Here is a 25,303-nt window from a genome sequence, read left to right on the forward strand (position 1 = left end):
CATGCCAGGAGTCCTATATTGGTCTTGGTCCACCAGCCATTCAGTCGTTTCAGTGACTAGGCCTCCCCAGGGCCATGGCTCACTTAGAGCTAGTGCAGCTGCAGGGAAGGGGAGGCCCTCTACACAAACAACAGGTTCACAGTAGACCTCCCTAAACAAGGAATGCATCTATGTTGTGGCTTTCAGGCAGCAGCAGTGGAGACCAGGACACTGCCCGAGAGCTGTGGGTTCTACATTAGTTCCTTTGTGTTGGGCCTTGGGCAGCTCACTTATCTCTGAGCATTTATCTCTAGGAGTACAGTCCAGGGAAGAGCTGCACAGAGGATCCCCAGTGGGGTAGGATTAGGACCAGGTACGTTGTGTTACTCAGGTATAAGAGGTGAGGTCCTCACAGACTGTGAGCTGGAAAGGAGACAGACACTCACACGAGGAGCAGCAGGACACTTGAATGTCTTTATTGGGGCTCGAGCACAGCATGACAGTTGAAGGCATGCAGACAGGGCAGCAGAGCCCAGCCTAGGCATGCCTCAGACACACATGAAGGTACAGCTTTAGAAAAGGACTGACCAACACCAGGGAGGCGCAGGGAAGGAAGAGAGTGGGGAGGGAGGCCGAGGGAGGGGCAGAGGCCAAGGTGGAAGGGGTCACCTGGCCTCTGCTATTGCACTCATCCTCTGGCCACTGGCCAGGAAGTACAGTATTGCAACTGGTCTCCTCTCACCCAAGGCGTCCCCTTCTCAGACCCCTGAGCTAGATGGGCAAACAGACCCCTTCCCTGCCCGTCTGCCCAGAAGCATCTTCAGAAACATACGACCAGGGAGACAAAAAAGGTCAAAGTTGAAAATAACGACATGCCCCCCTCTGCCAAGGGCACAGATCAGGTTGTTGAAAGGAGTGGTTGGGCTACACAGGAGCCCCGGATGTCCCCCCACAACTGGAGTGTGGGGTGGGAGGTAGAGTCCCAATCTGGAGTAGGGTTGGGCTAGTGAAGCAGTGACCAGGGGTGGGGACGGATGGGAGGAAGTCTCACCTTCAACAGATTCCAATAGGCCATCTGCTGGCAGGGGAAACACCCCCAGAGAGAGTAGCCTGGGACCACCCCGCTGGATGGGCAGTTTGGGGGGGGTATCACTTTTCCTGGGACATTCCACACACACACACACAGTCAGAAGAAACAAGGAATCTGGGAAGGGGAAGAGGATGGGAAACAGGGGAGGGAGCGGGTTTAGGGAGACGAAGCCTAACAAAGAAGACAGACCACCAGTAGCACGTGCACTACACACAGGAGTATAGTATGTATGAATATAGATACTATATGTGCATATATATCTCTTCAATGTACAGTAGAACAGAACAGCAGGACCCAGATGGTCTGGGTCCTAAGGGTCACATGGGAGCTTTTCCACCCGTCTGGTATACAAACAAGGATATAGGAGTCTCTCAGCAAAAAGATTCGTGTCTGGGTTCCAGAGTTTCCCTATGTCTCTGGCTTTCTGTCTGTCTGTCTGTCTCTCACGCTGGTGCCGCTTTAAGAGAGGGTGAGGACTTCAGCCTGGGCATAGTTGGACGAGAGGGCGTCTTGGCAGGTCTCTGTGTTTAAAGAGCACAGGTGTGAGACACTGGGACGCACGCTTTCGGTTCAACATTGCCTTGGGGGAGGGGACGACAAGAGTTCAAAAGCAAAAGAAAGGGAGAAACAAAGAAAAAGATGTTAGAAGGAAGCCAGCTGTGAATCCCCAGGCTGAGGGCTAAGGAACAGGCCAAGAGTAGAGTTGGAGGCATAGGGATCCCAAGGCTAAGGTAAGGAGGAGCAGAGATGGGCCAGAGAGTGGGGCAGGCCCTTCATCACCACCCCTCTGCCAACCTAGTTCCAGGCTAAAGGGGTGCAAGGAGCCACTCACTCCAGGAACAACCAGCTTCTCAGGTCTTCAGAGTTCCAGTGTAGTAAGGAGAGGGACCATAACCAACTCTACAGCTGAGCAGGAAGGCAGCGAGGAAAACTCTTGATGTGACTTTTGGTTCCTGTCTGTACCCCAGTTAAACCATCCCACAAATATCTCCATCTTTCTCCACCATCCTGGGCTATTCCATTATCTCAGGTGGCTGGTGAAGAAGGTTCTGGAGCACAGAGTCATATCATGACAAGTCCTACCCTCAATGTGGCAACCAGTCTCAGCAGATGGAGGGCATGCAGCCTCAGGAGAGAAGGCTGGCAAATAGCATCTTACAGAGCAACCCAAGCCTTCAGGGTCTTCATTGGTACTGCCTTTTCAACCTGGGGTGCTGAGGCATGGGTCAGGGAACTGGGCTAACAGTGTGGGTGTGGGTTTCAGGCCTATTAACTAGGATAACCTGGGAAGATACTGTGTTTGTGATCCTGCATGTGGATCATCAGATTGAGCTTCTGCCCTGGAGTCCATGCCATGCTGAAAAGCCTCAGTTACTTTCCTGGGACACAGTGTTGTCATCTCAGAGTGATACTGTTTCTATATCCTTAATACTAAGGGTCCCAGCCACCTCCTTAAACACTGCCCCTTGCTCCACTAGTGTTCTGAGGCCCCAAGTATCTCCCAGAGGAAATCAGAGCTCCCCCATTTTTGTGCTAGTACCGGAGCTTGAACCCAAGACGTCATGCTCTGGCTTGACTTTTTCTGTTCAAGGCTGGAGCTCTATTAATTGAGCCATACCTCTACTTCCAGCTTTTTGCTGGTTAATTGGAGATAAGAGTTTCTTGGATTTGTCTTCTCAGGCTGGCTTCAAACCACGATCCTTAGATCTCAGTCTCCTAAATAATAGGACTACAGGCATGAGCCACTGGCACCTGGCTAGAACCTCATTTCTGAAGGCAAGCAGAGAGTGCTGTGCTCTTACACAGTGCTCCTAATAAAGACCTGTTTGTACAGCTTCAAGAATACCCAGCCACTGGCCCCCATCCCTAGGGGAGGGGATGCACCCCCGTAGCTACTAAGTCCTAACATCTTAGGACTGGGGTGAGAAGGGCTTTTCACTGACATTCATGAGTTGGTTCACCCTCCTTGGGGCTCTCAGAGATTTGGGGAAGTTCTTCACAGAGGACTTTATCTTACCTTAGAATCTTACCTACTTGACCTATCAGGGTTGGGCCAAAGGTTCAAAGGGTGACTCTTGGCAGGGTAGCAGAGGCTCTGCTCTCCTAAGTATTCTATGAAGGGCAGTCCTAGCTCATTGGTGCTTCAAGACTCCAGGTTCTTCAGCCAGGTGCCAGTGGCTCAAGCCTTTCATCCTAGCTATTCAGGATGCTGAGATCAGAGAACTGTGGTTTGAAGCCAGCTTGAAGAATTAAGTCCACAAGACTTAATCTCCAGTTAAGCACTTTCAAAAAAAAACCAACAAAAAAACTCCAACACCCAGGCCCGGGGTTCAACCCCTAGGACTGTCACTTAGCAAGTACTTTGCCTTCCTTCCTCCTCTTCCTGTCAGCCTGGCTGTAGCCTGAACAGTCTCTTCCCCTCCGATGGCATCTCACAGCCACTCTTCTCAGAAACAGGGGAGCTGCAAAGCAGCCTCTGGAGCTGCCCAGCCCTGGGACAGACTGGAAGATGCTAACTGCTCCTGCTTATGATACTTCTGTGTTCTGCAGGAAGAATCTAAGTCCCAGCAGTGGAAAAGGTTTCTAAAAGCCAAAGTAATCGGTGTGAATCCAAGTCCAGCACAAGGAAAAGCAAACTGCACTCAGATTTAGGTAGGAGAGACCCTACTGTTCAGAAGGACTGCCCAAGGCCTGAGTAGGCTTGAGACTTGTGCAAGTAGCTGTCCCCAGGCCTCTAGGAACTCAGCCCTTTCCAAGTGCTCCCCCTAACTGGGTTTTGTCTCTCTCCTCTAAAGCAGGTGGGGTTGGGGGAGTGTGGGAGTCTCCTCCAGGCACCAGGGGCTCCAGCCTGGCACTGGTGCGCTGTGTTGCCCAGGGACATCTGTGCCCCCCACAGGGGTGCTATGAGCATGCCCATCCCCGTAGGAGGGAAGAGGGGAGGAGGCGGTGGGTGCCGTGGAAACTTGGGCTCCTGACAACTTGAGGACTGCCTCCAAAATAGCTGCCTCAGCTTCCCGAACCAGAACGGCATGTCAGAGAAAATAACTGTGGTACCCATATGAAACCGGACACCTGGCTCATGGTGTCCCCATCAGACCCCAGACCCTCGGTGCCAGAAGCCCTGTGGGGCAGGGCTGGACCAGCTGTGAAGGAGCTGGGCTCTGTCTTGGCTCTGAGGGAGAGGAGGAAGGGAAGGGCATCTCCATCTTGTTCCACAGGCTTCTCCATCCTGTCTCCTAAAGGGCCTGTCCCCTCTGTAGGTTGGTCATAGGGATGTCCCTGTACTTGCTCTCAACATTATGGGTCACTTCATTCTGACAGCAAGGGGCAGGCAGCCTCAGAAGCCACAGTAGGACTGGTATCCTTTCTAGAGGGCCATCCAGCATCTGCTCAGGGCTGCTAGATGCACTAAAATAATGAAGCTCCTGGCTGAGGTTTTACCCCACACCCCAACCCTAGGAAACAATCTGATCTTTCTCCCCCAGCCACCTTTTGAGGTAAGCTACAGATTTCCCAGCCTCCTGCCAGATCCCTAAAGCTGTCTTGCCAGGCCTATCTTTGCCACTCTGGAGGGAGCAGATATGGACTTTCCTTAGTCACTCCCTCTACCAAGTTGCATAATCTGACTCTAAAAATTGCCAGACGCAGGGCTCTGCTGTCAGGTCTAATTCCCATCAGGTGAAACAGGAAATGTCTTGGCTTGAGGCCTTCTTTCTTCTTCCTAGGTCCCAGGCTGAGGAAGGGGCTTGCTGGGGGGAGGGCCCAGCCAGCAGGTGTACGCCTTCCTGGGATTGGCAGCAGCAGGTGCAGGCAGGATGGCTTCTGTCGCCTCACTTCCCCTCAGCTGTCCCTGCCTAAGGTGTACCCCTGCTCACTCAATGACTCACAAACCTGTTGTGCTCCCGGGCTCGTTAGGTAAATGAATACACTTAATTATAGAAATTAGATGAGTCCCCGTTCTGGCAGGAATACAGAGCAGAGGCTGGGTGGGAGCGGCAGGTGACTCAGAGGCAGGGCTGGGAATCAGAGGGACCAGGAGAGGGAGCAATTTGTCGCAGAAGCAGAAGAAGCAGTGTAGAGATGGCTGTGGCACAGGATGCAGATGGGATGCTGGGCAGGCCGTTGGGTGTCACTGCTGAATCTGGGCATAAGCCCCTGGGGAAGAGAGCTTCCCTGTACCCAGCCAGGCTGCCCTAAGGCTTAGAAGCCCAAGGAGCCTCCATCTGCAACCTAGGCCAATGCTGGAAAACACAAGCCCCTGCTCCCAGAACAGCATGGCCCAGGGACCCTGTTCACCCCTTTAGGCCAGCAGAGAATGCTCCACATGACAGCCTTGTTCTTGCTGTTCTCAGTATGGGATGGACAGACAGACAGACAGACCAATATGCTATTTGCTTACTGGTTAGAGGCCACAGTAATGGAAATGCATAATAAAAAATATTAACCTGGGCCTCATGGACACCAGGGGCTCGTGCCTGTAATCCCAGTTACTCAGGAAGCTGTGATCTGAGGATAATGAGGTTCAAAGCCAGCCCAGAAAGGAAAGTCTGTGTGATTCTTATCTCCAATTAACCAGTAAAAAGCCAGAAGTGGAGCTGTGGTGTAAGTGGTAGAGCACAAGTCTTGAGTGAACAAAGCCAAGAAACAGCACCCAGGTCCTGAATTCAAGCCCCAATACTGGTACCAAAAAAAAAAAAAAAGGCTCCCTGGCAAGGCTAAGTGATTCCAGATATACTATTTACTATCCATCAGCCATGGGACTTGAGAGGGAAGCCGAGCCCAGAGACACCCATCCTAAGTGTGCTGGCACCTCTGGCTCAGAAGAGATCAGATAAATGGCGGGTATGGTAGGAGGCATCCCAGTAATCTCCCCTTGTGTCCAGGCTACACTGCTGAGCATGTTGGGGAGCTAGGTGTTGTGTCGGAGAGGCTTGGGGGCCTAGATGTTCCTTGACTGACTGACCACTTTCTCCTTTTGCTTTCCTCCAGCCCCAGGAGGAAAGGGAACTGGAAGGCAGGTGACTGTGCCTGCTTGTAGTGTGTGTCCCTGTGCCCAGAGGCACAGCTAAGGGGCTGAGTGGCCGGGTGGGGGGCTGGTGAGGGAGTGGAAGGGATGGGAGAGCAGGAGCTTTCTTGGAGGGTAGGGTGAGCTGTACCGCGATGCCAATGGAGACAGCCCCAGACTGGTTCCAGCCGCTCCAGCTATGTTGTTTAGACTCCGGGACTTTTCACGGCCTTGGTGAAGAAAAGGCACATGGGTCAGAAGGGCATGGCTCTTTCAGAGCAGCTCCATGGCACCTTTCAGGGGACTCTGGCTTGGTAAGTAGCCCAGATGGTGGGATCTGTTCCCTCACCCTCCCTGGCCTCTGGGTCTCCTGGGTTCCTGGGGACTGGGTTCAGGACTGACAGCCAGTTGATCTTTGTTCTGTCCTGTCCCCAAGCTAAATTCTCCTCCTGCTCCTGGGTCACCCAGCTGCACAAAGGCCAACCCCCATCAGCCTCAAGAACCCATCTTCTCCACCCTAAGAGACCCCAATTTAGAACCTTCCACCTTCCTCCCTGAAGCTGATACTCTGATGCAAGGGCAGCTACAGCTTAATGATGGGTCAGCGCTAATGGTTCCGTGAAGTCCAGACCCATTCTCTCCTGGTCCTACATGTAGCTGTTCAAAGAGAGGTGCAGCACTGTATGATGTGGGGAAAGTTGTTAAATGTGCACTGGGAGTTTGGCGATGTTAATTGCCACACTTGCTTAGCAGGGCCTGTTTCCCAGCAACCCACCTGTTCCCTCTCGAAGGTCACTCTAATTGGCTGAGTTACATGCTTGTTGCCAAGAAGCAGTGTGGAGGCATCTTGAAAATAGAGCAGCTGGGCCCCACGGCACCCCCAGAGAGACAGGGTGGGATGCAAGCTCCATTGCTGAGTGCACATGCACCTATTTTTCATAGGTGAGGCTGTTTCCAGTACACTGGGACTTTTTAACTTGTACCCTCACACCTCTACTTCCACTGAGACCCTCAAAGCACAGGAAGGGAAGTAGGGGTGCTTGGCACTGGCTCTGTTTGTTCAAGTCCTCCATGGGGATGGGGTTCTCTGCACCCCACATTTAAGGATGTCCATTTAGCAGGCTCCAGCCAGAGCCAGGCTAGATGATGTAGCACACTGCATATTTGAAGCAGAAGGTGGGAGAGGAGGGCACGTCCCAGGCCTGAGGATTGGGGCACAGCAGTGACAAGTGAGTTATGAGTTCTGATTGTTCTCCATCTGCAGCCATTTGTCTGGGGCCTTTGGGCTGTCTCCTTCCAGATGCCACCTTGCTGATCCCTCTTCTGCCACCCAAGACACATCAGGGCCAGGCAAAGTCAGGGTGGCCTGAGGATCTCCTGGGAATGGTGGCACTTAGAAGGCCTGAGAAGGCGCCCTGGGAGCCCACCTGGGCAGCCAGATGACATCCACGGGGGCCACAGACATCACACACTCTCCTTGTTGCAGCCCCTGCCCCTGCCTCACTGAACCTGGCCTCTATCTGGGGGTACAGAACAGTGGGAAGCAGGGGGTGAGAAGTAGCCAGAGAAGTAGGGATGAGTTTTGTTTTAGGAAGAGCTAGGACTTGTCCTAGAATTAAGGGAGGATGTTTACGGGGTTAGGTCCCAGGGGCAGGTGAGAAAGATATACATAAGCAGAAACCAGAGAAGAAGACTTATCTGGTCTCAAGGCCATAGGCCCTTGCTCATCCTTGATCATTTTACCCTCTCTTCCAGGCCAGGAGTCCCTGGCTCCACAGCCTGACTTCTGCCCTGCTCCCACAGTGGGCTCAAGGCCTGATGTTAGAATCCCCACCCCCTTCCTCATCAGGTAGGGAAGGGGATGGTCCCCAACTCTCCAGATCCTTCAGATCACTCTGAAGGAGATGGGTCTCCCTTGAGGACATCCTAGGATACTTGCAGATCTGGGCTCCAGGTCTCTGGTGCAGGATGGGAGGGATGGGGCCTTGGGTAGGCTCTCTGAAGACCTGAATCTGGTATTTCCTGGGACTACTTCCTTAGGGAAGGAAAGGCCTCTTATTCAGAAAATGTAAGGAAAGGATGGCAGTGAACTTGTGGGCCAGGCTTGAAGGTAGGAGCAGGTCTCAGAGGCAGTGGAGGTGATAAAAATGGAGGAGAGGGGATAAGCCTAGTGTCCCCTCAAACTTCCCTAGCACTGATCTTCTCCATGGGCACTTTGGGGAGAGGGAGGGCTCTATGGACTCTTTCGAGATCCTAGAAGCTTTTCTAATCAAGAGACTGGGAGATCAGAGTACCAATTCTAAAAGCGGGGGTGCATCCAAGGCAGAGGAGAGGGTGGCCATGGGCTCAGGGGAGGAGGGGACCTCAAGCTCTTTGGAGAGGGTTGAGGATTCTCAGCTTTGTGGGGGCTCCCCACCTTCCCGGCCTGGAGAACCATACCTTTTCGGACACTGCCATCGGCACAGGCATAGTCCCCAGCACTGAGCAGGAAGCAGGCAGCTGCCTTCTTGTTTCTGTCCCGTGTGCCAGAGCGTCGCAGGGCCCTGCGCTCTTCAGGGGTAGGGGCAGAGGCCAGGGGCTGGGTGAGGCCAGCTCCCTCCTCATCAGACAGCACCGCATTAGCATCACCATTCTGCTTAGAGTCTGAAGGGCAGACAGAAAAGAGGCTGAGAGGGCTGTTGTGGGGCCCACCTGGGGTCTCTCAGATCCCAGACCCAGGATGTTTCTTCTTCAACCTGAGGAGGGGCCTAGGGTCACTGAGAGGGAGTGTTACCAGAGCCAGGGAGCAAGCCTGTGTTTAGGGCAGGGGCCAATGGCAGGCAGGATGCTGTACTTGCTTCTTCTTTTTTAAAATTTTACTGTGGACGATGTGCTGTTCTGTGGCTAATTCACTCAAGGCTAGCATTCTACCACTTGAGCCACAACCCCCTTCCAGCTTTTTGGTAGTTAACTGGACATAAGAGTCTCACAGATTATCATGCCCCAGCTGCCTTTGAACCACGATCCTCAGATCTCATCCTCTTGAGTAACTGGGACTATAGGCATGAGGCACCAACTGGCTGTGCTTGCTTCTCAAAGTGGCTGCTTTCCCAGTCTAGGACTGGTCTGTAGAATATTCCCTGGAGTTGGAACATAGCACAGACACCCTGCAGCTACACTCCTCACACCAGCCTGCTGAGGATGCACCAGGAGATCAGTCCAAGGCAGCTGGCAGGCAGACCCAACTTCCCCTGGGTCTAGCTCAGGCTGGCTCTGGGTGATTGTGCATGCCCCAGACTTGAGAGAGGAGAGAGGAGGCACCAGAAAGGTCAAACGTACTCATGGTGTCCCACTATACCACCTAGGGTGGGTGTTCTGTTCAGTAGGCAGCTAGGCACAAGGCCAGTGCCCAAAAGATTAGGGGGTCCTCTGCTCAGAGATTCCTTGTGTCAAGAAGACATTTGGGAAGAGGCTCCAATTTGGCTCCGCAGTGCAGCACTGTCAGCCTCACCCCTTGCTTCTGTCAAGCAGCTGCCTGGTGTGCTAGAGTAAGGTGGTGAGGCACTTGGTCTCAAGATGGTGGCTCTGACATTGACAGCAAACAGCCAGGCAGGCTAAGCACATGGCTGACAGGACCTCAGTGATGTGTGCATTGAAGAGTGCACCTATGGAGCTCTGCATTTAAATATGAGGGTCTGAATGGACCTCAGAGGACAGAAAGGATTGCCTGGGACACTTATGTTCACAGATTGGGAAGGAGCACAACTGTGATGGGATGAGAAACCCTGGGGGCAAGGTACAGTCCTGTCAAAAGTGTCTACCAGGGAAGACCCCAGGAAGGGATTGGCCCTGCAGGAATTATGGGCACAGGGCCAAGAAACCACAGGTGAGTGTCCTGACTCAGGCAAGGACTACACCCAGTTTGTCCCAGAGCCTAGTCTCTTGGTGCAGACCAGTGCGGCTAGTCTGGTATCCAGCAGTCCTCCAACTGAGTAGGCACCCCACTCTTCCCAGCAGCCCAGCCCATCCTAACACTGGTATCTTTCCCACCTTCCGGCCTAGCCTGCATTGCTGGGAAAGGAGCTGATTTCCCTTTTCCGTCTCTTAATCCAGTGCAGGTGAGCTTTCCTGGGTGGCCTTTCCTTACAGGAAAAGGTAAGAGTCCACACCTAGGACCTTCCTTCCAGGGAGGCAGACATCAGCTTCTTCTGTCTTCCCCCCTTCCCAAGGCTGTCTGGGCCACTCCTTTCTTGGTTCCTTTCCATCCATGTCAAACCCTGAGCCCAGGACTCACTCTGGCTTGTGCTGAACAGAAGGCAGCCACCCACTGCTGTTACGTTATCACATTTATTGTGCCCAGAGACACCAGACGAGCTGATTGGGAAAGAGGTGATTCATGCGCTGATGCACCTTGGAGGAACAGCTGCCCTGCTCTCTGGCTAATGGCAGTGTTCAGCTTTTTGTAAAGCCATTTTAACTTCTCAAAGTGCTTCACTCATTTGGGTCTTATCCATCTTGGGCTACAGTATAGATTTAACATTCCTACCTTACAGTAAGTTTATGTTCAAAGAGAAAGTGCCCTGTCTTGGGACACACAGCACACAGTCCTCCCGGGCTTCTAACAGAACACCACACTTGTCCATCAGAGGCTGTGCTGGATGGAATGCTCTATAGATTCTGATATTCAGATGTCCAGGCACCCTTCCTTCCTTCCTTCCTTCCTTCCTTCCTTCCTTCCTTCCTTCCTTCCTTCTTTCCTTCCTTCCTTCCTTCCTTCTTCCCTCCCTCCCTCCCTTCCTTCCTTTGGTGGTATTAGGGTTTGAACTCAGGGACTCAATATTTGCCAGAAAGGCTCTCTTCCATTGAACCACACCTACAGCCCCCTAGCAGTACATCTTATACTGAGGCCACTATAATAAACCACAGCACCAAATATTCCAAGGCTGAAGTTCACCAAGAGGGGTTCCCTGGGACACTGAAGGAAAAGGGGTCCTCCTCCCCAAACCCTCCTCACCTGCTCGTTTCCTCTCCAGCACACCCTCTTCCCGGGCAGGGGGGCTGGTGTCACTGTAGGTGCTGTCCCGGGGTGAGGTCTCCTCTGATTTGCAGTAGATGGGCGACTCCAGCTGGGCTGGCCGGGGCACATGCTTCTTCCGCTTCTTGGGCAGCTTCTGCTTGGCCATGGCCAGGGAGTAGTACATGCCAAAATTGTTGACAATGACAGGCACGGGCATGGCTATGGTCAGCACCCCTGCCAGTGCACACAGTGCCCCCACCAGCATGCCGGACCACGTCTTGGGGTACATGTCCCCGTAGCCCAGCGTCGTCATGGTGACCACAGCCCACCAGAAGCCAATGGGGATGTTCTTGAAATCGGTGTGGTCGTTGCCCCGTGGGTCGGAAGGCCTGGCCCCTATGCGCTCTGCATAGTAGATCATGGTGGCAAAGATGAGCACGCCCAAAGCCAGGAAGATGATGAGCAGAAGGAACTCGTTGGTGCTGGCGCGGAGCGTGTGGCCCAGCACACGCAGCCCTACGAAGTGACGCGTGAGCTTGAAGATCCGCAGGATGCGCACGAAGCGCACGACGCGCAGGAAGCCCAGCACGTCGCGGGCTGCCTTGGAGGACAGGCCGCTGAGTCCCACCTCCAGGTAGAAGGGCAGGATGGCCACAAAGTCGATGATGTTGAGCAGGTTCTTGACAAAGTCCAGCGTGTCAGGGCAGCACACGATGCGCACCAGAAACTCCAGCGTGAACCACAGCACGCACACGCCCTCGATGTAGGTGAGAATGGGCTCCGTCTCCACCTCCCGGCGGAAGCGCACGCTGGTGATGTTCCCCACCCGGTGGATTTCAGTTACGTTGCGGTCAATGTTGAAGGCCTCATGGGTCTCCAGGCAGAAGGTGGTGATGGAGACCAGGATGAAGAATAGAGAGGCAAAGGCCACTACCTGTGGGCCAGGGAGGAGAGTTTAAGGAAGCTGTCAGGACAAGGATGGATAGACCTTGCTGGGGACAGGGATGTGGAGAGTAAACACACAGGCTTCCCACCACACAGTCTTTCAGATTAAAGGTGGGATTCAAGAGTTAAGGGCTAGAACCCTCCCTGGAGGGTGTGTATGGAGGAATGTGGGTACCAAGGCTTGAACTCAGGGCAGGGGCACAGCCTCTTAGCTTTTTTTGCTCAATGCTAGTGCTCTAGAGCTTGAGCCACAGTTCTACTTCTGGCTTTTTGATGGTTAATTGAAGATAAGAGTCTCTAGGACTTTCCTGCCTGGGCTAGCTTTGAACCACAATCCTCAGATCTCCTAGCCTGAGTGGCTAGGATTACAGGTTGTGAGCTACTGGCTACCTCTTTGGAGGGTTTTAATACACCTTTGTTGGTGTGCTAGAGCAATATTTCCTGTCTTCACACAGTGCACAGAAGACAGAGGCTGCCCTTGGCTGGAAGCCATATGTCAAGGAATAACAGCTGCCTGGCCCTTCTTGCGGTAGTTTTACCAACCTTAGCTTCATTCCTGTTTCAGGGCTTCTTAAACCATGATGGGTTACAAATCAGCTGAAAAGTAATTCTAATGAGATTTGGTCTCAGGAGATTTTGGGTAGGGCCTGCAATCCTACCTTTCTCACAAGCTCCGTGGCTGAGGCTGTGTGCACTGACCACTGCTGAAGTCAGCTAGCTCTAAGACAGTGATCCTCAAAGCAAGGGCCTGTGTGTGACCAGAAGCACCAGTTCACTGGAAACCGATTATACAGATTTCAAGACCCACCCAAACCTTGTGAGAAATGCCAGAGGTAAAGGGCTTAGCCATCAACTTTAGTAACCCTACTTTGGCAATCCTAACATCCAAATTTAGTCCACAGGCATGGACCTCTTTCTTCTGGCTCATCCTATTGACCACAGCTCTAGCTATGGCCCACCTAGTGTGTCCCTGATGACTGTGTAGATGGTAAGTCTGTGAAAGGACAGCATGCCAGTGGCAGGTGACAGGGTAGTCTTGCCCTTCCTGGAAATGGACACTGAGCTCTACAGAGAAATGAACTGCACCTATCAGGATCACTGTGGCTGTGACTGATCCTGATAGCTGCCGTTGGAATTATGACAGCAGCACTCGGTAGAGGAACAGCTAGGCTTAAGTGTCCAATCATTATGAATGGAGATGAGATGCATGTGTAATAACACCAATTACGGAGCCTTCATCTGTTATTCATGCCGTGCCATTCAGCGCTGCCCTGTTGCTGGGGTCTTATCTCCTTCCCTGACTATACTGCTTGTCCTGCTTGGGTGTGGTTAGGCATCCTCCTGAGCAGGTGACTGAGGCTAAATAGAGGTGGGGGGGGGTGGTGAGGAAGGTCTTGTCCCCATTTTTTTGCAAACCCCAGGCTTGCTGTGCCAGGATTTCCATCCAGCTGCAGGCAGATCTGTTTCTCAGAGGTTTTCATCCTGAGGCATCTGTACGGGGAGGGGGAGGAGCAGTTTGTTCTTAGCACTGCAAAACACCAATGGTGAACCCAGGGCAATCAGACAAACAAGACAAGAAGCAGCACCGCTGGGGCCTTTGGAGCTGGACAAGTACAAGGAAGGAACTTTGAGCACAGACATTCATCAGCTGTCATTCTGTGCCCCGCACTGTTAGGAAGTCTGTATGCATCACCACCTTCATGCTCCCCAGTCATCCGGGAGGCAAGTCATATCATCCCATTTTACACCAGAGGGACTGAGGATCAGGAGGTTACATATCTGTCTCAGATCACACAGCCTAGGAGAGATGGAAACCACAGTAGAACTGAAAACTGACTTCAAAGTCTATACATTCCTTTCCTACCACTGTGTCTTCACTACCTCCTCGGCAAGGCTGTTTTCCAGGCCCAGGAATGCCAACTTTGAATGATCAAGCCTTCCTGTCAACTCCCTGATGCCTGCTATATCAAGTGAGAGATGTGTGTGCTTTGGACTTAAGACAGAGCCCCCATCTCCCACTGTCCATCCTGCCTGCTTCTCCCCAGGAAGGGTAATTTCCAGTAACCTTGCTATCCTCAAAAGCCAAGCCAATGCAGGTTGACAAGGCTGTGGGCAAATGGCTGCAGCCTGTGGCTCTCCTTGGCCATCAGAGATGAACTGGTAAAAGCACCTGTTGGTGGTGAGTGATGTGTGTGTGTGTGTGTGTGTGTGTGTGTGTGTGTGTGTTCCTGACTCCATCGCCTTCCCCAAGAAGCAAAAGGGGCTGGAGAAGGGGCAGGGACAGCTAGGAAGCATGGGAAGTGTGTGTTCTCTCAGGAACAGTTAGCTAGGAGAGTTGCCCCACCTGGGAGCATGAGCATGAGGTTAATTAGTGATGTGGAAAAACAAGTTCAGGAAGAACTGCCAAGGGGCGAGCATAGGGAGCAGAGCCGGGAGGGAGGACTGTCTCACCCACAGGCCAGGGCACCTACATGGCTGCCTGCCTTGGCTACCACCTCCTGGGCTCCTGCAGTCGGCAAGGACACTCTTCAGAACTCAGGAGGCACAGAACACTCTCCTGGGGAGAAGCACACTCACTTAAGTTTTTTGTTTGTTTGGTGTTTTTGGCTTGGTAATTTTTTGTGCTGGTACTGGGGCTTGAACTGAGGGCCTGGGAACTGTCCCTTAGCTTTTTTGCTCAAGACTGATGCTCTACCACTTGGCCACAGCTCCACTTCCGGCTTGTTGGTGGTTAATCAGAGACTCAAGAACATACCTGCCTATGCTGGTTTAGACCCCTCAATCCTCAGATCTCAGCCTTGAATAGGTAGCACTATAGATGAGATCCACCAACACCAGCTTTACTATCTTCTTTTTTGAGAACACAGCTGTCCAGTGCATTACCCAAGGTTTCAGATTCCCTGCGGAGCCTCTATTATTCCTCTCCCCCTGAATCATTCCCCAAGCTGGGTTCTTTCCTAAGTGGCTAGCCCACATGTAGTTGGTGCCTTCCCCAGGGACAAGAACACTGCTTTCTTTTCCACAAGGCCCTTTGCTGGGGGCTTCCTAGGACAAAAGGGGGCTCAAGAAGTAACTGCAGCAATGTCTGCAAGGGGGCAGAACTTGTGCTTGAGCCCCACAGGGCCCCTCTGCAGGGCTAGCACATACACCTGAGCTCCCTGTCACTCAGCCCAAACATGGGAAGAAGACAGCTAAGGAGCTCTGGGCTAGAAGCCTTGGCTCGGTGAGCGCAGTGGGGTTCCACTGCTTCAGTTTCTCACCCTGGTACTACCCTTAATCAGGTAAGTGATGCCTGGTGCTGTTTCCATGGTAAGCTGCCAGATCTTTCCATTACATGAACATGCAGGCCATGAATCCTGCTGGAAGCCCAAATGTCCAAACAGGAAAACAACAACAACAACAAAACAATGTGAACTGGCTGTACCACAGTCAGCTCCTCTTCTGTCCTAAATACCCTGGACAGGAAGCTCTTGTGTGCCAGGACAGCACTTCTTCCAGTGGCTCCTATGGCTGTTGGATCCTGCAAGTACTGTCCATCTGCAAAGGCCTGGGTGTTTCAGCTACTGGACCAGCTCTACTGCCAGCTTCCTTTGCCATTCTCTATTTAAGATTGTCCTGAACTGGGTACCAGTGGCTCACACCTATAATCCTACCTACTCAGGAGTCTAAAATCTGAGGATCACAGTTTGAAGCTAGGCCACACAGGAAAGTCCGTGAGACTCTTACCTCTAGTTAATCACCAAAAAGCTAGAAGTGGAGGTGTGGTTCAAGTTGTAGAGTGTTTGCCTTGAATGAAAAGGCTAAGGAACAGCATCCAGGTCCTGAATTCAACCCTAGTTCAAGCACACACATATGCATGTTCACACACACACACACACACACACACACACACACACAAAACTATCTTTGGAAAAGGAGAGGACATACTTCTGGATTCGACTCTGGTTCTTCTACTAACCTGTGCTGTAAAGTGGAAATCCAGCCCCTACAACATGCCACAAACGTTGGGAAAGGCAGGAAATACCCCCAAACATGCTTGCACAAAACTGTTCATAATTAAATAAGTAAAAATACATAGCTTGTCAGAAAGTACAGAAGTTAGGGGGAAACTATCAGAGATGGGGTATGACATGGGAGAGAAAATTCAAATAGGACAGTCAGGTAAGATCACAAGGACAAGGTGATCAGAGCCCTGAAGGAATGAGGGAGGGATTCCCAGGAAAAGCCTTCAGAGTTCCTGAAGCAGAAGGAACACAAAGTGTAAGGCCTTAAGGCTACATTGTGCATGGTGTGTTAGAGGGGATGAGGGTAGAACCTACTTTCCATGGCTGGTTGATCTGAGGATTAAATGATTCTTGTGAAACTCAGCACAGAGCTAAGAGTGTCTCAGAAATCTGGCAAAGGCTGAGTGAGGGGAAGAGGTGACAGACACCAATCATTGGGAACTGAATACAACCATTGGGGACAAGGGAGAGGAGCCTATGGAAGAAGGGCCAAGGAGACAGATGGACAGATAAACATAAGGAGACTCATACCCAAAATCCTATATTAAGGATGAAGTGTAGGAGAGGGGAAAATTGAGAACACAGCCAAAGCGTGCAGAGGAAGATCCATGGTGATGGGTGAGGGGCCGAGCCTCCTCAGGAAGCAAGATCCCAGTGCTCAAGTAGTGCTGGGAAGGGAGCAAAGCATCTTGGAGTATGAGGCAGGTAAAGTGACAGAGCCTGCTGAAGAAGGTGTCTTTCTGGATCCTGCGCGACCACCTGCACTGGGGTCCAGAACCTAGCATCAGGGTGCCTCTGGCTACCCCTGGCTCAATTAGGAATAAGGGAGCCCCACTCAGCCTGAGCTAGGACCTTCTGATTCCAGCATCTAGAACCAGTCTCTCCCTGGACTCAGCTTCTGCTAAGCCATCACTGGGGGCTTCCTAGAGCCTTGCCCAGATCACTCACTATCCAAGAACCCCTTATCCAATCAAGTGGCATTCCTAATCATCATGCCTCCATATCCCATGCAGCTCTCCCTCTACCTGGATGGGCTCCTGGCCAGGAAACTTCCCTTTCTCTGACTCTCCAGGGTTTGACATCACCCACATCAGAGATTTATTATTTATATATGTATTTATAACTTTCCTTCTTCTAAAAATTATTCCAGAGAGTCAAGTCATTATCCTACAAGGCCTAAACAGCTCAACTTCTATTTTCTCATACAATCTCCCCCCTACTTGCCATGTAGAGATGAAATTCATCATTCTCTCCCTCACCCCATACTGAACTTTTAAATGAATACCATGGCAACTCTTGTAACCATCTACTATTATTTCTTGTCACCCCTTTTCTGTGTGTGTGTGTGTGTGTGTGTGTGTGTGTGTGTGTGTGTGTGTGCCTGGGGTTTGAACTCAGGGTCTGCATGCTGTCCCTTAGATTTTTTTGCTCAAGGCTGGCATTTTAGCACTTGAGCCACACTTCGACTCTGTCTTGGTGGATAAAAGTCTCATGGACTTTTCTGCTTTAGCTGGCTTTGAACCCGAATCCTCATATCTCAGCCTCCTGGGTAGCTAGGATTATAAGCATGAACCAAGAACATTCCACTCCTTTCACTCATTTCCTATCACCCAGTTTCTTTCAGTTGCTACCTACTTCACCTGACCTACCTGTCTGTCCTCAGTGAAGGTGCTGGTGGTTCATGCCTGCTAAGCAAGGGGCTGACATCTGAGGAATGCGGTTCAAATCCAGCCTAGGCAAGAAAGTCTGTGAGACACTTATCTCCAATTAACCACCAGAAAACTGTAAGTGGCACTGTGGCTCAGAGGTAAGAGTACAAGCCTTAAGCAAAAAAGCTCAGGGACACCACCTGGGCCCTGAGTTCAAGCCCCAAGACCAAAAATCAAACAAAAAACAAAAACCTCTGACTCATTATTACATTCTAGAACCCAGCTTGGTGTCTGTCATGTAGTAAGTTCTCAGTGAAGTTCTCTGAATGAGAAGATCAAGCAAATTTCAGCTTCCTTTTCCAGTCAGAAGAGGCTCATTGGCCTGAGGGCTGGGGTTGACAAATGTGTGCCCAAGATTACGTCCAGACACAGGGTCCTAGGACCTCTGCAGTTCACCAGGACAAGCCAAACACACTTCCTGATGGAGCTCCTACTGGGGACGGAGTGACTATTCCACAGCTTGAAGGACCCCTCAACAGGGAGCTGGGCCAGGGTCATAGCACACCATTCATAGGCAGGGACCAAGGATGGCATAAACGTTCCATGGCCAGCATCCAGGCTGCCATTGTCTGTGGCAGAGGTGAAGGGCACAGAAAGCTTCCTCTTCACAAGGCCCAGCTGTCTGCCTGCTCTTCTCCTTCCTCTCCAAAATAGCCCAAGTTTATCTCCCCATTCCACACCCCACCCAAATGGTGACAAATAGAAACACCTCATCATCCAGAGCCAAGATGTTCAGAGATAAATGCAGTTCTGTTCAGAATGAGAAGGAAAAACACCAAAGAAAACCAGCCAGGAGGGAACTGAGAGGCTGCCTGAGGCAGGATCTGCAGAGAATCCAGAGCCTTTTGCCCGGCCCTCTTCTGTTTCTCAGGAAGGAAGTGGACAACCTGTCCCAGACCAGGCTGGCACTGCCCTCTTGGGCTCAGATTTCTGGTCACCCTAGTTCAGAGGGCACAGCCTATTGTCGCCATTGAGCAGTGGGTCCCCAGGCAAAACCAGACCCAGAAAGTCAAGAAGGCTTTCAGAAACAGGTAGGCAGGAGAAGGGCTTTTCACTGCTTTCCTAGAAGACCTTGTTTTTGTCCCTTTGCCAGGGCCAGGGGAAAGCTTCACTCCTAACCAAACCTTGCTTCTTTTTTTTTTTTTTCTTATGTAAGTCCCCCAAGTGAGAAAGAGGAAGGCTCACACCAAAACAATTCTAGGAGGAGAAGCAAAGGAAGGATTTGGGGAGGAGCAGGGAGGCGCTCCCTGCTGGCTTGATGACCACTCTGAGCTCTATGGAAGCCAGAGGCCCCTTCTGTGCAGGAGCTACAGGAGGCAGTATAGGAGGCAGCATAGCACAGTATAGGAGGCAGCATAGCACAGTATAGGAGTATAGGAGGCAGTATAGAAGCACAGATGTGGACACAGATTTGAGACTTGCATTTGAATCTTTGTCCCACCAACTGTGCCGCTGGGGCAAGCTTCTCTGGACCTCAGTTTCTTCATTTCTAAACAGAAGTGAACAATTCCTGCTAGCCCTGGGCAAGGAGTTAGCAAGAGGAAGCACAGGGCAGGCATATCCCCACACAGATGCGTGTACAGGGAGAAACCCAATCCTCACCACCCTCCCTTCAGTAGCAGTGGGGTTGCTGTGGGTCACCTTCTTCACTCAGAAGAGAAGCATCATGGGAAGAAAAACCATCCCACAAACCGATTTAGCCAAAAGAGAAAGACTTTGACCCCCAACACAGCAGAGAGCAGAGTTAAGGCTACTCCAGACTGAGACCTCTAGAAAATGGAAGGAGCCAGGCAGCCTGGGTCACATTCTTTAGGCCTTGGTCTGCTCTCAGAAAAGGAAGGTGTGATTCTATAGCTTTGGGTGCTGTGCCAAGTCCTTCCTGGTTCCTCACAGGCTGTGAAGTCACCTTGGGGAACACTTGTTCTGCTGAGAGCACTGGGGAGATGAGGACAGGACCAACCTTCCCCTAACTCAGGCCACAGCGAATAGAGCAGAGGTGAGCAACCTGATCGAGTCCATTGAACGTAACAGCTCCGTGGGCCAGGCTGGTAGCTAGGCAACAGGCTCTCCTAATCAGCTCAGCTCACTTTCCATCTGTGCCTCTTTTGCTCTTGTCATAATGCACTACTCAGATGACCCACTGGTGTTCACAAAGAGATGCTTTGGGGCAGAGTGCAACTTCTCTGCCCTCCTGCACCCTCCTAGAGGACATCCCAAGTTCACTGCCCTGTGGTGCTACAAATCCTTTCCAGGGAGATAGTGGCTGCTGGTGAAGGGAAGTATGCACACAGAACCAAGGAAAGGGTGGTGTGTGCATGTGTGCCAGTGTCAGGGCTTGGGCAATGAGCGTGTACATAGCTCCTGAGCCCCCTGCATAGCACTGTGCCCTCAGGCCTGGAGAAGTAACGGAGCAAGAACCCCTCCTGATGTTCCCATCTGCTCTTGGGGTTTCTGATGTCATCCAAAGGAGGCACAGAACCTTAGAACTCCATGCAGGCCACAGCCAGAAACTAGCCACCTTGCCATCCTGCAAACAGCTCTGTTCCTAGGACAAGTACATGGTAATCGCAGGGGCAAGAGCTTGTAGATCATGAAGCTCTGACTTTGATTGAGAGTTCAACCACTACCTAGTGGTGTGATCTCAAGACAAGTATTTGTCCACAGCTTCAATCTGTTCAGTGAGAGCAATACCCTTAAATTGAAAAGAGAGTAGAGATTAGCATAAAGTATGTGCAGTAAAATACCTACACGGGTTGCTCAATGAATAGTGGTTATTAATACTTAAAAACTGTATTCTTGCTGGGTGCTGGTAGCTCACACCTGTAATCCTAACTACTCATGAGGCTGAGATCTTAGGATTGTGGTTTGAAGACAGCCCCAGCAAAAAAGTCTGTGAGACTCTGTATCTCCACTTAACCACCCAAAGCAGGAAGTGGAGCTATGGCAGAAGTGAAGCTGTGGCTCAAGTGATAGAGCACTACTCCTGAGCAAAAATGCTCAGGGACAGTGGCCAGGCCCTGAGTTCAAGCCTCGGGACTGGCACTAAAGAAGTTACAAAGGAAGGAAGGGGGCTGGGGATATAGCCTAGTGGCAAGAGTGCCTGCCTCGGATACACGAGGCCCTAGGTTCGATTCCCCAGCACCACATATACAGAAAACAGCCAGAAGCGGCGCTGTGGCTCAAGTGGCAGAGTGCTAGCCTTGAGCGGGAAGAAGCCAGGGACAGTGCTCAGGCCCTGAGTCCAAGGCCCAGGACTGGCCAAAAAAAAAAAAAGGAAGGAAGGAAGGAAGGGAGGGGGAAAGGAGAGGAAATAAACTCATGTATGGCAGAAGCCCTTGTAATCACAGAGGAAAGAAGCCAAGAGGTGAATAGCCCAGAGACCTCAGGATGGGCAGACGTTGAACCTAGCTCCCCTAAGTACTTGCTCTCCTGTCTTCCTGGCATTCCCCTTTCCCTATGTCTGTGAGGCTGATCCTACTCTTCCCTACTCCTCAACTTCCAGAATCTAAATGGTCTGCATGTGTCTCTCTCCCCTAGTGCAAACAGCAAGAGCCAACACTAGCAGAGTTAGCAAGCTCCATGAGAAGCAGTTTGCTAGGGGGCATTACTGTGCCCTGGCCTTCTGAACTGGCCTCAGCTGGAAAGAAAGCAAGGCAAAGGGCAGCATCTGGAAAAGACCTCCTACCTTCTTTCTAATCCTAGGACTACCTGGCTGGCTATGCTTCCTGAGACCTCTACTTCTCCCTTCTCTTCCAGGCAGGTGATGTATCTGCCCTGAGTCTAGCCCCATTCTCTTAACTCCTCTACCCTCCCCTGGGCAGGGAAGAGGAACTTTTCCTTCTTTGACTGGGATGAAGTTCAGCACAGGGGTGTTTTGGGGAGGGCAGCAATCAGGCTAGTGAACAAGACAACCTAGGATGTCAGCAGTACCCATCAGCTTTAGCTTCCCAGCAAGAAGCAGTCCCTAGACCACACCAATCACATTGCTCTTTCCTGCAGACTTCAGCTAGGGCTTTAAGCTACAGCTGGCCATGAGGTCACACAACAGCCACCAAGGTTTTCTTTTCTAAAGAATGTAAAACCTCCTTCAGGGTTTTAACTGCCCATGCCTAACTAGGTGGGTGACTTCGACCCTTTCCACCACCCCTTTCCACCTACAGGGGTTAAGAGCAGCTTACTTTAGGGAGGGTAAAGGAGAGAGCAGGTTTTGCCTAAATCAACCTGTACTCCCCCTCCCCCCATACACCCATTTCTAGCAGTAACCTGAACCAGGGCTTTCTGGGAAGCCACTCTGAAACGCAGCAGGAAGAAAAGGAGCTGCAACAAATTTGGTATCACCACCAGGATTCCTGTGGCTGGCCACTGCCCTGGGTACCTGAAGGGCCTACTGTTCTAGACCCTGTCGGTCTTAACATTCCCCCATCCCTGCATATGCCAGCCTATGTCAGGTGTGCTGGAGGCCTCCGGGCATGGCCTACTCTCTGAAATGCATAAATGCCAGCACATATAGCTGCTGGCAGGATGTAAATGGGGTGGCACAACATGGAAGCATCTAACACACACACACACACACACACACACACACACACCAGTATCCTTCAGCCTTGCCTCACTCTGGCGGGAGGCCAAATTCTACCTTTCCAGGTCGGTGGCCCTGTGGAGGGCAGCTGAAGATGGGGTGTTGGTCAAAGGGGCTGAAAAAGCCAAACTGAGGGCAACCCCGCTCACTGGAGGTGGGGTGGGGGGATGCGGCAGAGCAGGCAGCTGGGACTGAGTCCAAGTAGTAAGTCAAGTGTGTGCAATCTCCTGATGGAGCGTGCAGTGGAGAGGGAGAGTGCGATTCCCTAGAGGGCCCTGAAGGGAGTTGGAAAGAAGGCAGGGATGGCCTGTGGTGGTAAGTCAGTCTCCTCCTTGCCCCTACCCACCACTGCCAGCACTGTCAAGCACCCCTTGGAGACAAGAGTGGGGGGGGAGAGGGAGAGAGGGAGAGAGGAAGGGAGGGAGAGAGGGAGGGAGAGAGAGAGAGAGAGGGAGAGAGAGAGAGAGAGAGAGAGAGAGAGAGAGAGAGAGAGAGAGAGAGAGAGAGAGAGAGAGAGAGAGAGAGAGAGAGAGAGAGAGAGAGAGAGAGAGCGCCCCGGGCCCCCACCCTGCCACTCACCCTGGCCGCCCTGGAGGAGTAGGGATCCTCAAAGAGCGCCCACATGCGGGGCTGCCAGCCACGGCAGCCCCCGGACCCGGAGCCAGGCCCGGTGCCTCCCTCGTGGGCGCCCAAGCGCTGCAGGGCGAGCTCCCGCTCCTCGTCGCCGGCCTCGTCATTGGGTCCCGCGCCACCGCCACCTCCGTCTGGGCTCTCGAAGATGTCGAGCGCCTCCTCGGCGTCGCGGTGCTGCCGGTAGGTCATCCAGCAGCAGGGCTCCACGTCGGTCTCGTCGATGCCCCAGAAGGTGAGCTCCTCCTCGAAGAGCGGCCCGCACACGTCGGCCGGGCAGTGCAGCTTGCCGGTGCGGTAGTAGTTGAGCACGTAGGCGAAGACGCCCGGGTGCCGATCGAAAAAGAACTCGCAGCCTCCTCCTCCGCCGCCGCCGCCGCCGCCGCTGCTGCCGCTGCTGCCCGCACCGCCGCCATCGGAGTCGGGCCGGCCCCCGCCGTCGGGATCGGCCAGCCAGGCCAGCCGGGTGCCCGGGAGGGTGCGCAGGGTGCTGCGGTAGGTCTCATGTCGCGTGCCGCCCACGTTGATGATGATCTTCTCCGACGCCTCGCCCTTGGCCATCTCCTCCTTCAGACATGTTTTGGACGGAGGCTTATTCCCCGACTTGCGCCCGCGGTAGGAGGAGACACACACCGAGCTGATCATAAGAAGCGCTGCGGGGCTCCGGCTTGGGGCGGCCGCTGCCCTCCAAACACCCTTCCCGAGGAGGCAGCGTCAGGCGGGGGAGGGGGAGGAGAGGCGGAGGAGGCGGCCGGAGGCGGCGGCGGCCCCCTCTGCGGCGCGGCCCTGCCCCTGCCTCCCCCCCGGGGCGCCGAGCGGGAGGAGTTGGCTTTCCCGGGTGCACAGGTGGTTGGGATTTGGGGAGGCAGCGCCGGGGAGGGAGGCAGCCGGAGGAGGAGACGAGAGCAGAGGACTCAAGCGAGGGCCCCGGGGAGGTAGAGGCACGCAAAGGCACGGCGCCGGCTTGGGATTAAGGGCACTCGGGGCCGGGGACACGCCCCCTAGCCCCCCCCAGAAGATGGAGAGGTGCACGGTCCCGGAGCGGGCCGGGGGTTGGCGGCGCGCGCGCTTGCACTCACACGGGCCGCCCTCGGGCTCCCAGACTGCGCCGAGCCAGGGAGCGGCGGGTTCTCCGCGGCGGCGGCGGCGGCGGCGGCGGCGGAGGGGCAGCAACAAGTCCTCCCAGAGGCTGCCGGGGCCCGGCCGACGCTCTCACAGCAGCCGCAGCTCCGCGGGCCCGGGCTGCGTGCGGTCAGCACGAGGAGGCGGCGGCGGCATGTGGCCTTGTCCCCCCATTCATAAATCCAGCGCAGGGCACGGACGGCGGGCGGGGCTGAGCGGAGCGAGGAGGACCGGAGGGCCGGGGCTGCGCAGGGCGAGGCGGCAGCAGGAAAACAAGCGCGCCCGCGGAGCGAGCCCGAGTCCTGCGTCCGCGGCCAGGAGCTGCGCCGGACTGGGCGCCGCGCTGCGGGGGCCGCGCCGGGGCGGGGGGAGCCTCAGACGGGGCGTCCTGCGCGGCGCCGAGCCGGGGAGGCGGGGCTGCTCCGGGGAGCTGGGCACAGGGCGCTGGCCAAGGAGTCCTCGGGGTGGCGGCCGGGCGGCCAAGGACACCTGCAGGCTTCCACAGCTGCGCTGAGCGGAGTCTCAGCGCAGCGCTCCGGCGCCGGGTTCCTGCGATCCGGCGGCGCTGGGAGCCGCGCCATCCACGCGTCTGCCCATCTCTGGGCTGGCCGCCGGCCTTGGCTCTCGGCAGAGCGCCGGCGGGAGGTGGACTCGGGTAGAGGATGCCTGACCGCTGGCGCTGGGACTCCCGGGGCTGGTGCTGCGTCTCTCTCCCGCGATCGCTGCGGTGGCGCCTTTTCCTCGCGGGCCCGCTTGGCCTGGGCGCGCCCTCCGCCGGGAGGGGTGGGCGGGGCGCAGCGCGGGGCCGACCCGGCACGCTGCGGGGCCCGGGCAGACCGAGCTCAGCCTTCCTCGGTGCAGCAGATACCGGTTCAGGCGCATAACCCCCGAGCCGCCAGTGCCCAGCCTAGCGCGCCGCCCCTGCGCGCCTCCGCTTGCATCCCCTCCCGCCCCCTCGGCCCCTCTCCCCGCCCCTCCCGAGCTGCTGCTCCTCCCACTGCAGCCCGGGTGACACCCAAGCGCTCCAGACCCCTAACCTCTAACCTCTGCCCACCTCTCTGGCAGAACCTCTTTCCCTTTTCCTCGCCTAGCCGATTGTATAGGTTGCCTTTTCACTGCGGCTGATTGGAGAGACCAAGGTGGAAGAGGGGGAAAAGAGCTGGCCCTCTCCTGCCCCCGACCACCTTGCCCCCATCCTGCCCCTTGGAAGCTTGTTGGCTTTTTCAGATCAAGATTGGCCCTCC

General features: G+C 53.8%; 1 protein-coding gene across 5 annotated transcripts; it reads right to left on the minus strand.

Annotated features, from left to right (window-relative positions):
• Window positions 1–439: 439 nt before the first annotated feature.
• On the minus strand, window positions 440–24,406 carry Kcnc4 (potassium voltage-gated channel subfamily C member 4). 5 transcript variants are annotated; one of them, XM_048351791.1, is made up of 5 exons: window positions 22,887–24,404; window positions 11,068–12,004; window positions 8,514–8,717; window positions 1,902–1,969; window positions 1,552–1,590 (listed from the first exon to the last, which is right to left on the minus strand). In XM_048351791.1, the coding sequence occupies exons 1-4, from the start codon at window positions 23,580–23,582 to the stop codon at window positions 1,929–1,931; spliced, it is 1,878 nt and encodes a 625-aa protein (XP_048207748.1). In that variant the 5' UTR covers window positions 23,583–24,404; the 3' UTR covers window positions 1,552–1,590; window positions 1,902–1,928. The 5 variants fall into 5 exon arrangements, with proteins under 5 accessions (XP_048207747.1, XP_048207745.1, XP_048207748.1 ...); XM_048351790.1 differs by having other exon boundaries at window positions 440–1,969; window positions 22,887–24,403; XM_048351788.1 differs by lacking the exon at window positions 1,902–1,969 and having other exon boundaries at window positions 440–1,590; window positions 22,887–24,401.
• Window positions 24,407–25,303: the final 897 nt, after the last annotated feature.

This window comes from Perognathus longimembris, chromosome 7, assembly GCF_023159225.1.
Source record: "Perognathus longimembris pacificus isolate PPM17 chromosome 7, ASM2315922v1, whole genome shotgun sequence".
NCBI lineage: Eukaryota > Metazoa > Chordata > Mammalia > Rodentia > Heteromyidae > Perognathus > Perognathus longimembris.

Excerpts from the sequence above, each read along its gene's own strand:
- Kcnc4 (XM_048351786.1), bottom strand. The coding sequence starts at position 23,582 with ATGATCAGCTCGGTGTGTGTCTCCTCCTACCGCGGGCGCAAGTCGGGG. Across the intron at positions 12,005-22,886 it reads ACTCCTCCAGGGCGGCCAGG|GTAGTGGCCTTTGCCTCTCT; the intron begins GTGAGTGGCAGG and ends CCTGGCCCACAG. Across the intron at positions 8,718-11,067 it reads GCTGGAGAGGAAACGAGCAG|ACTCTAAGCAGAATGGTGAT; the intron begins GTGAGGAGGGTT and ends TCTGCCCTTCAG.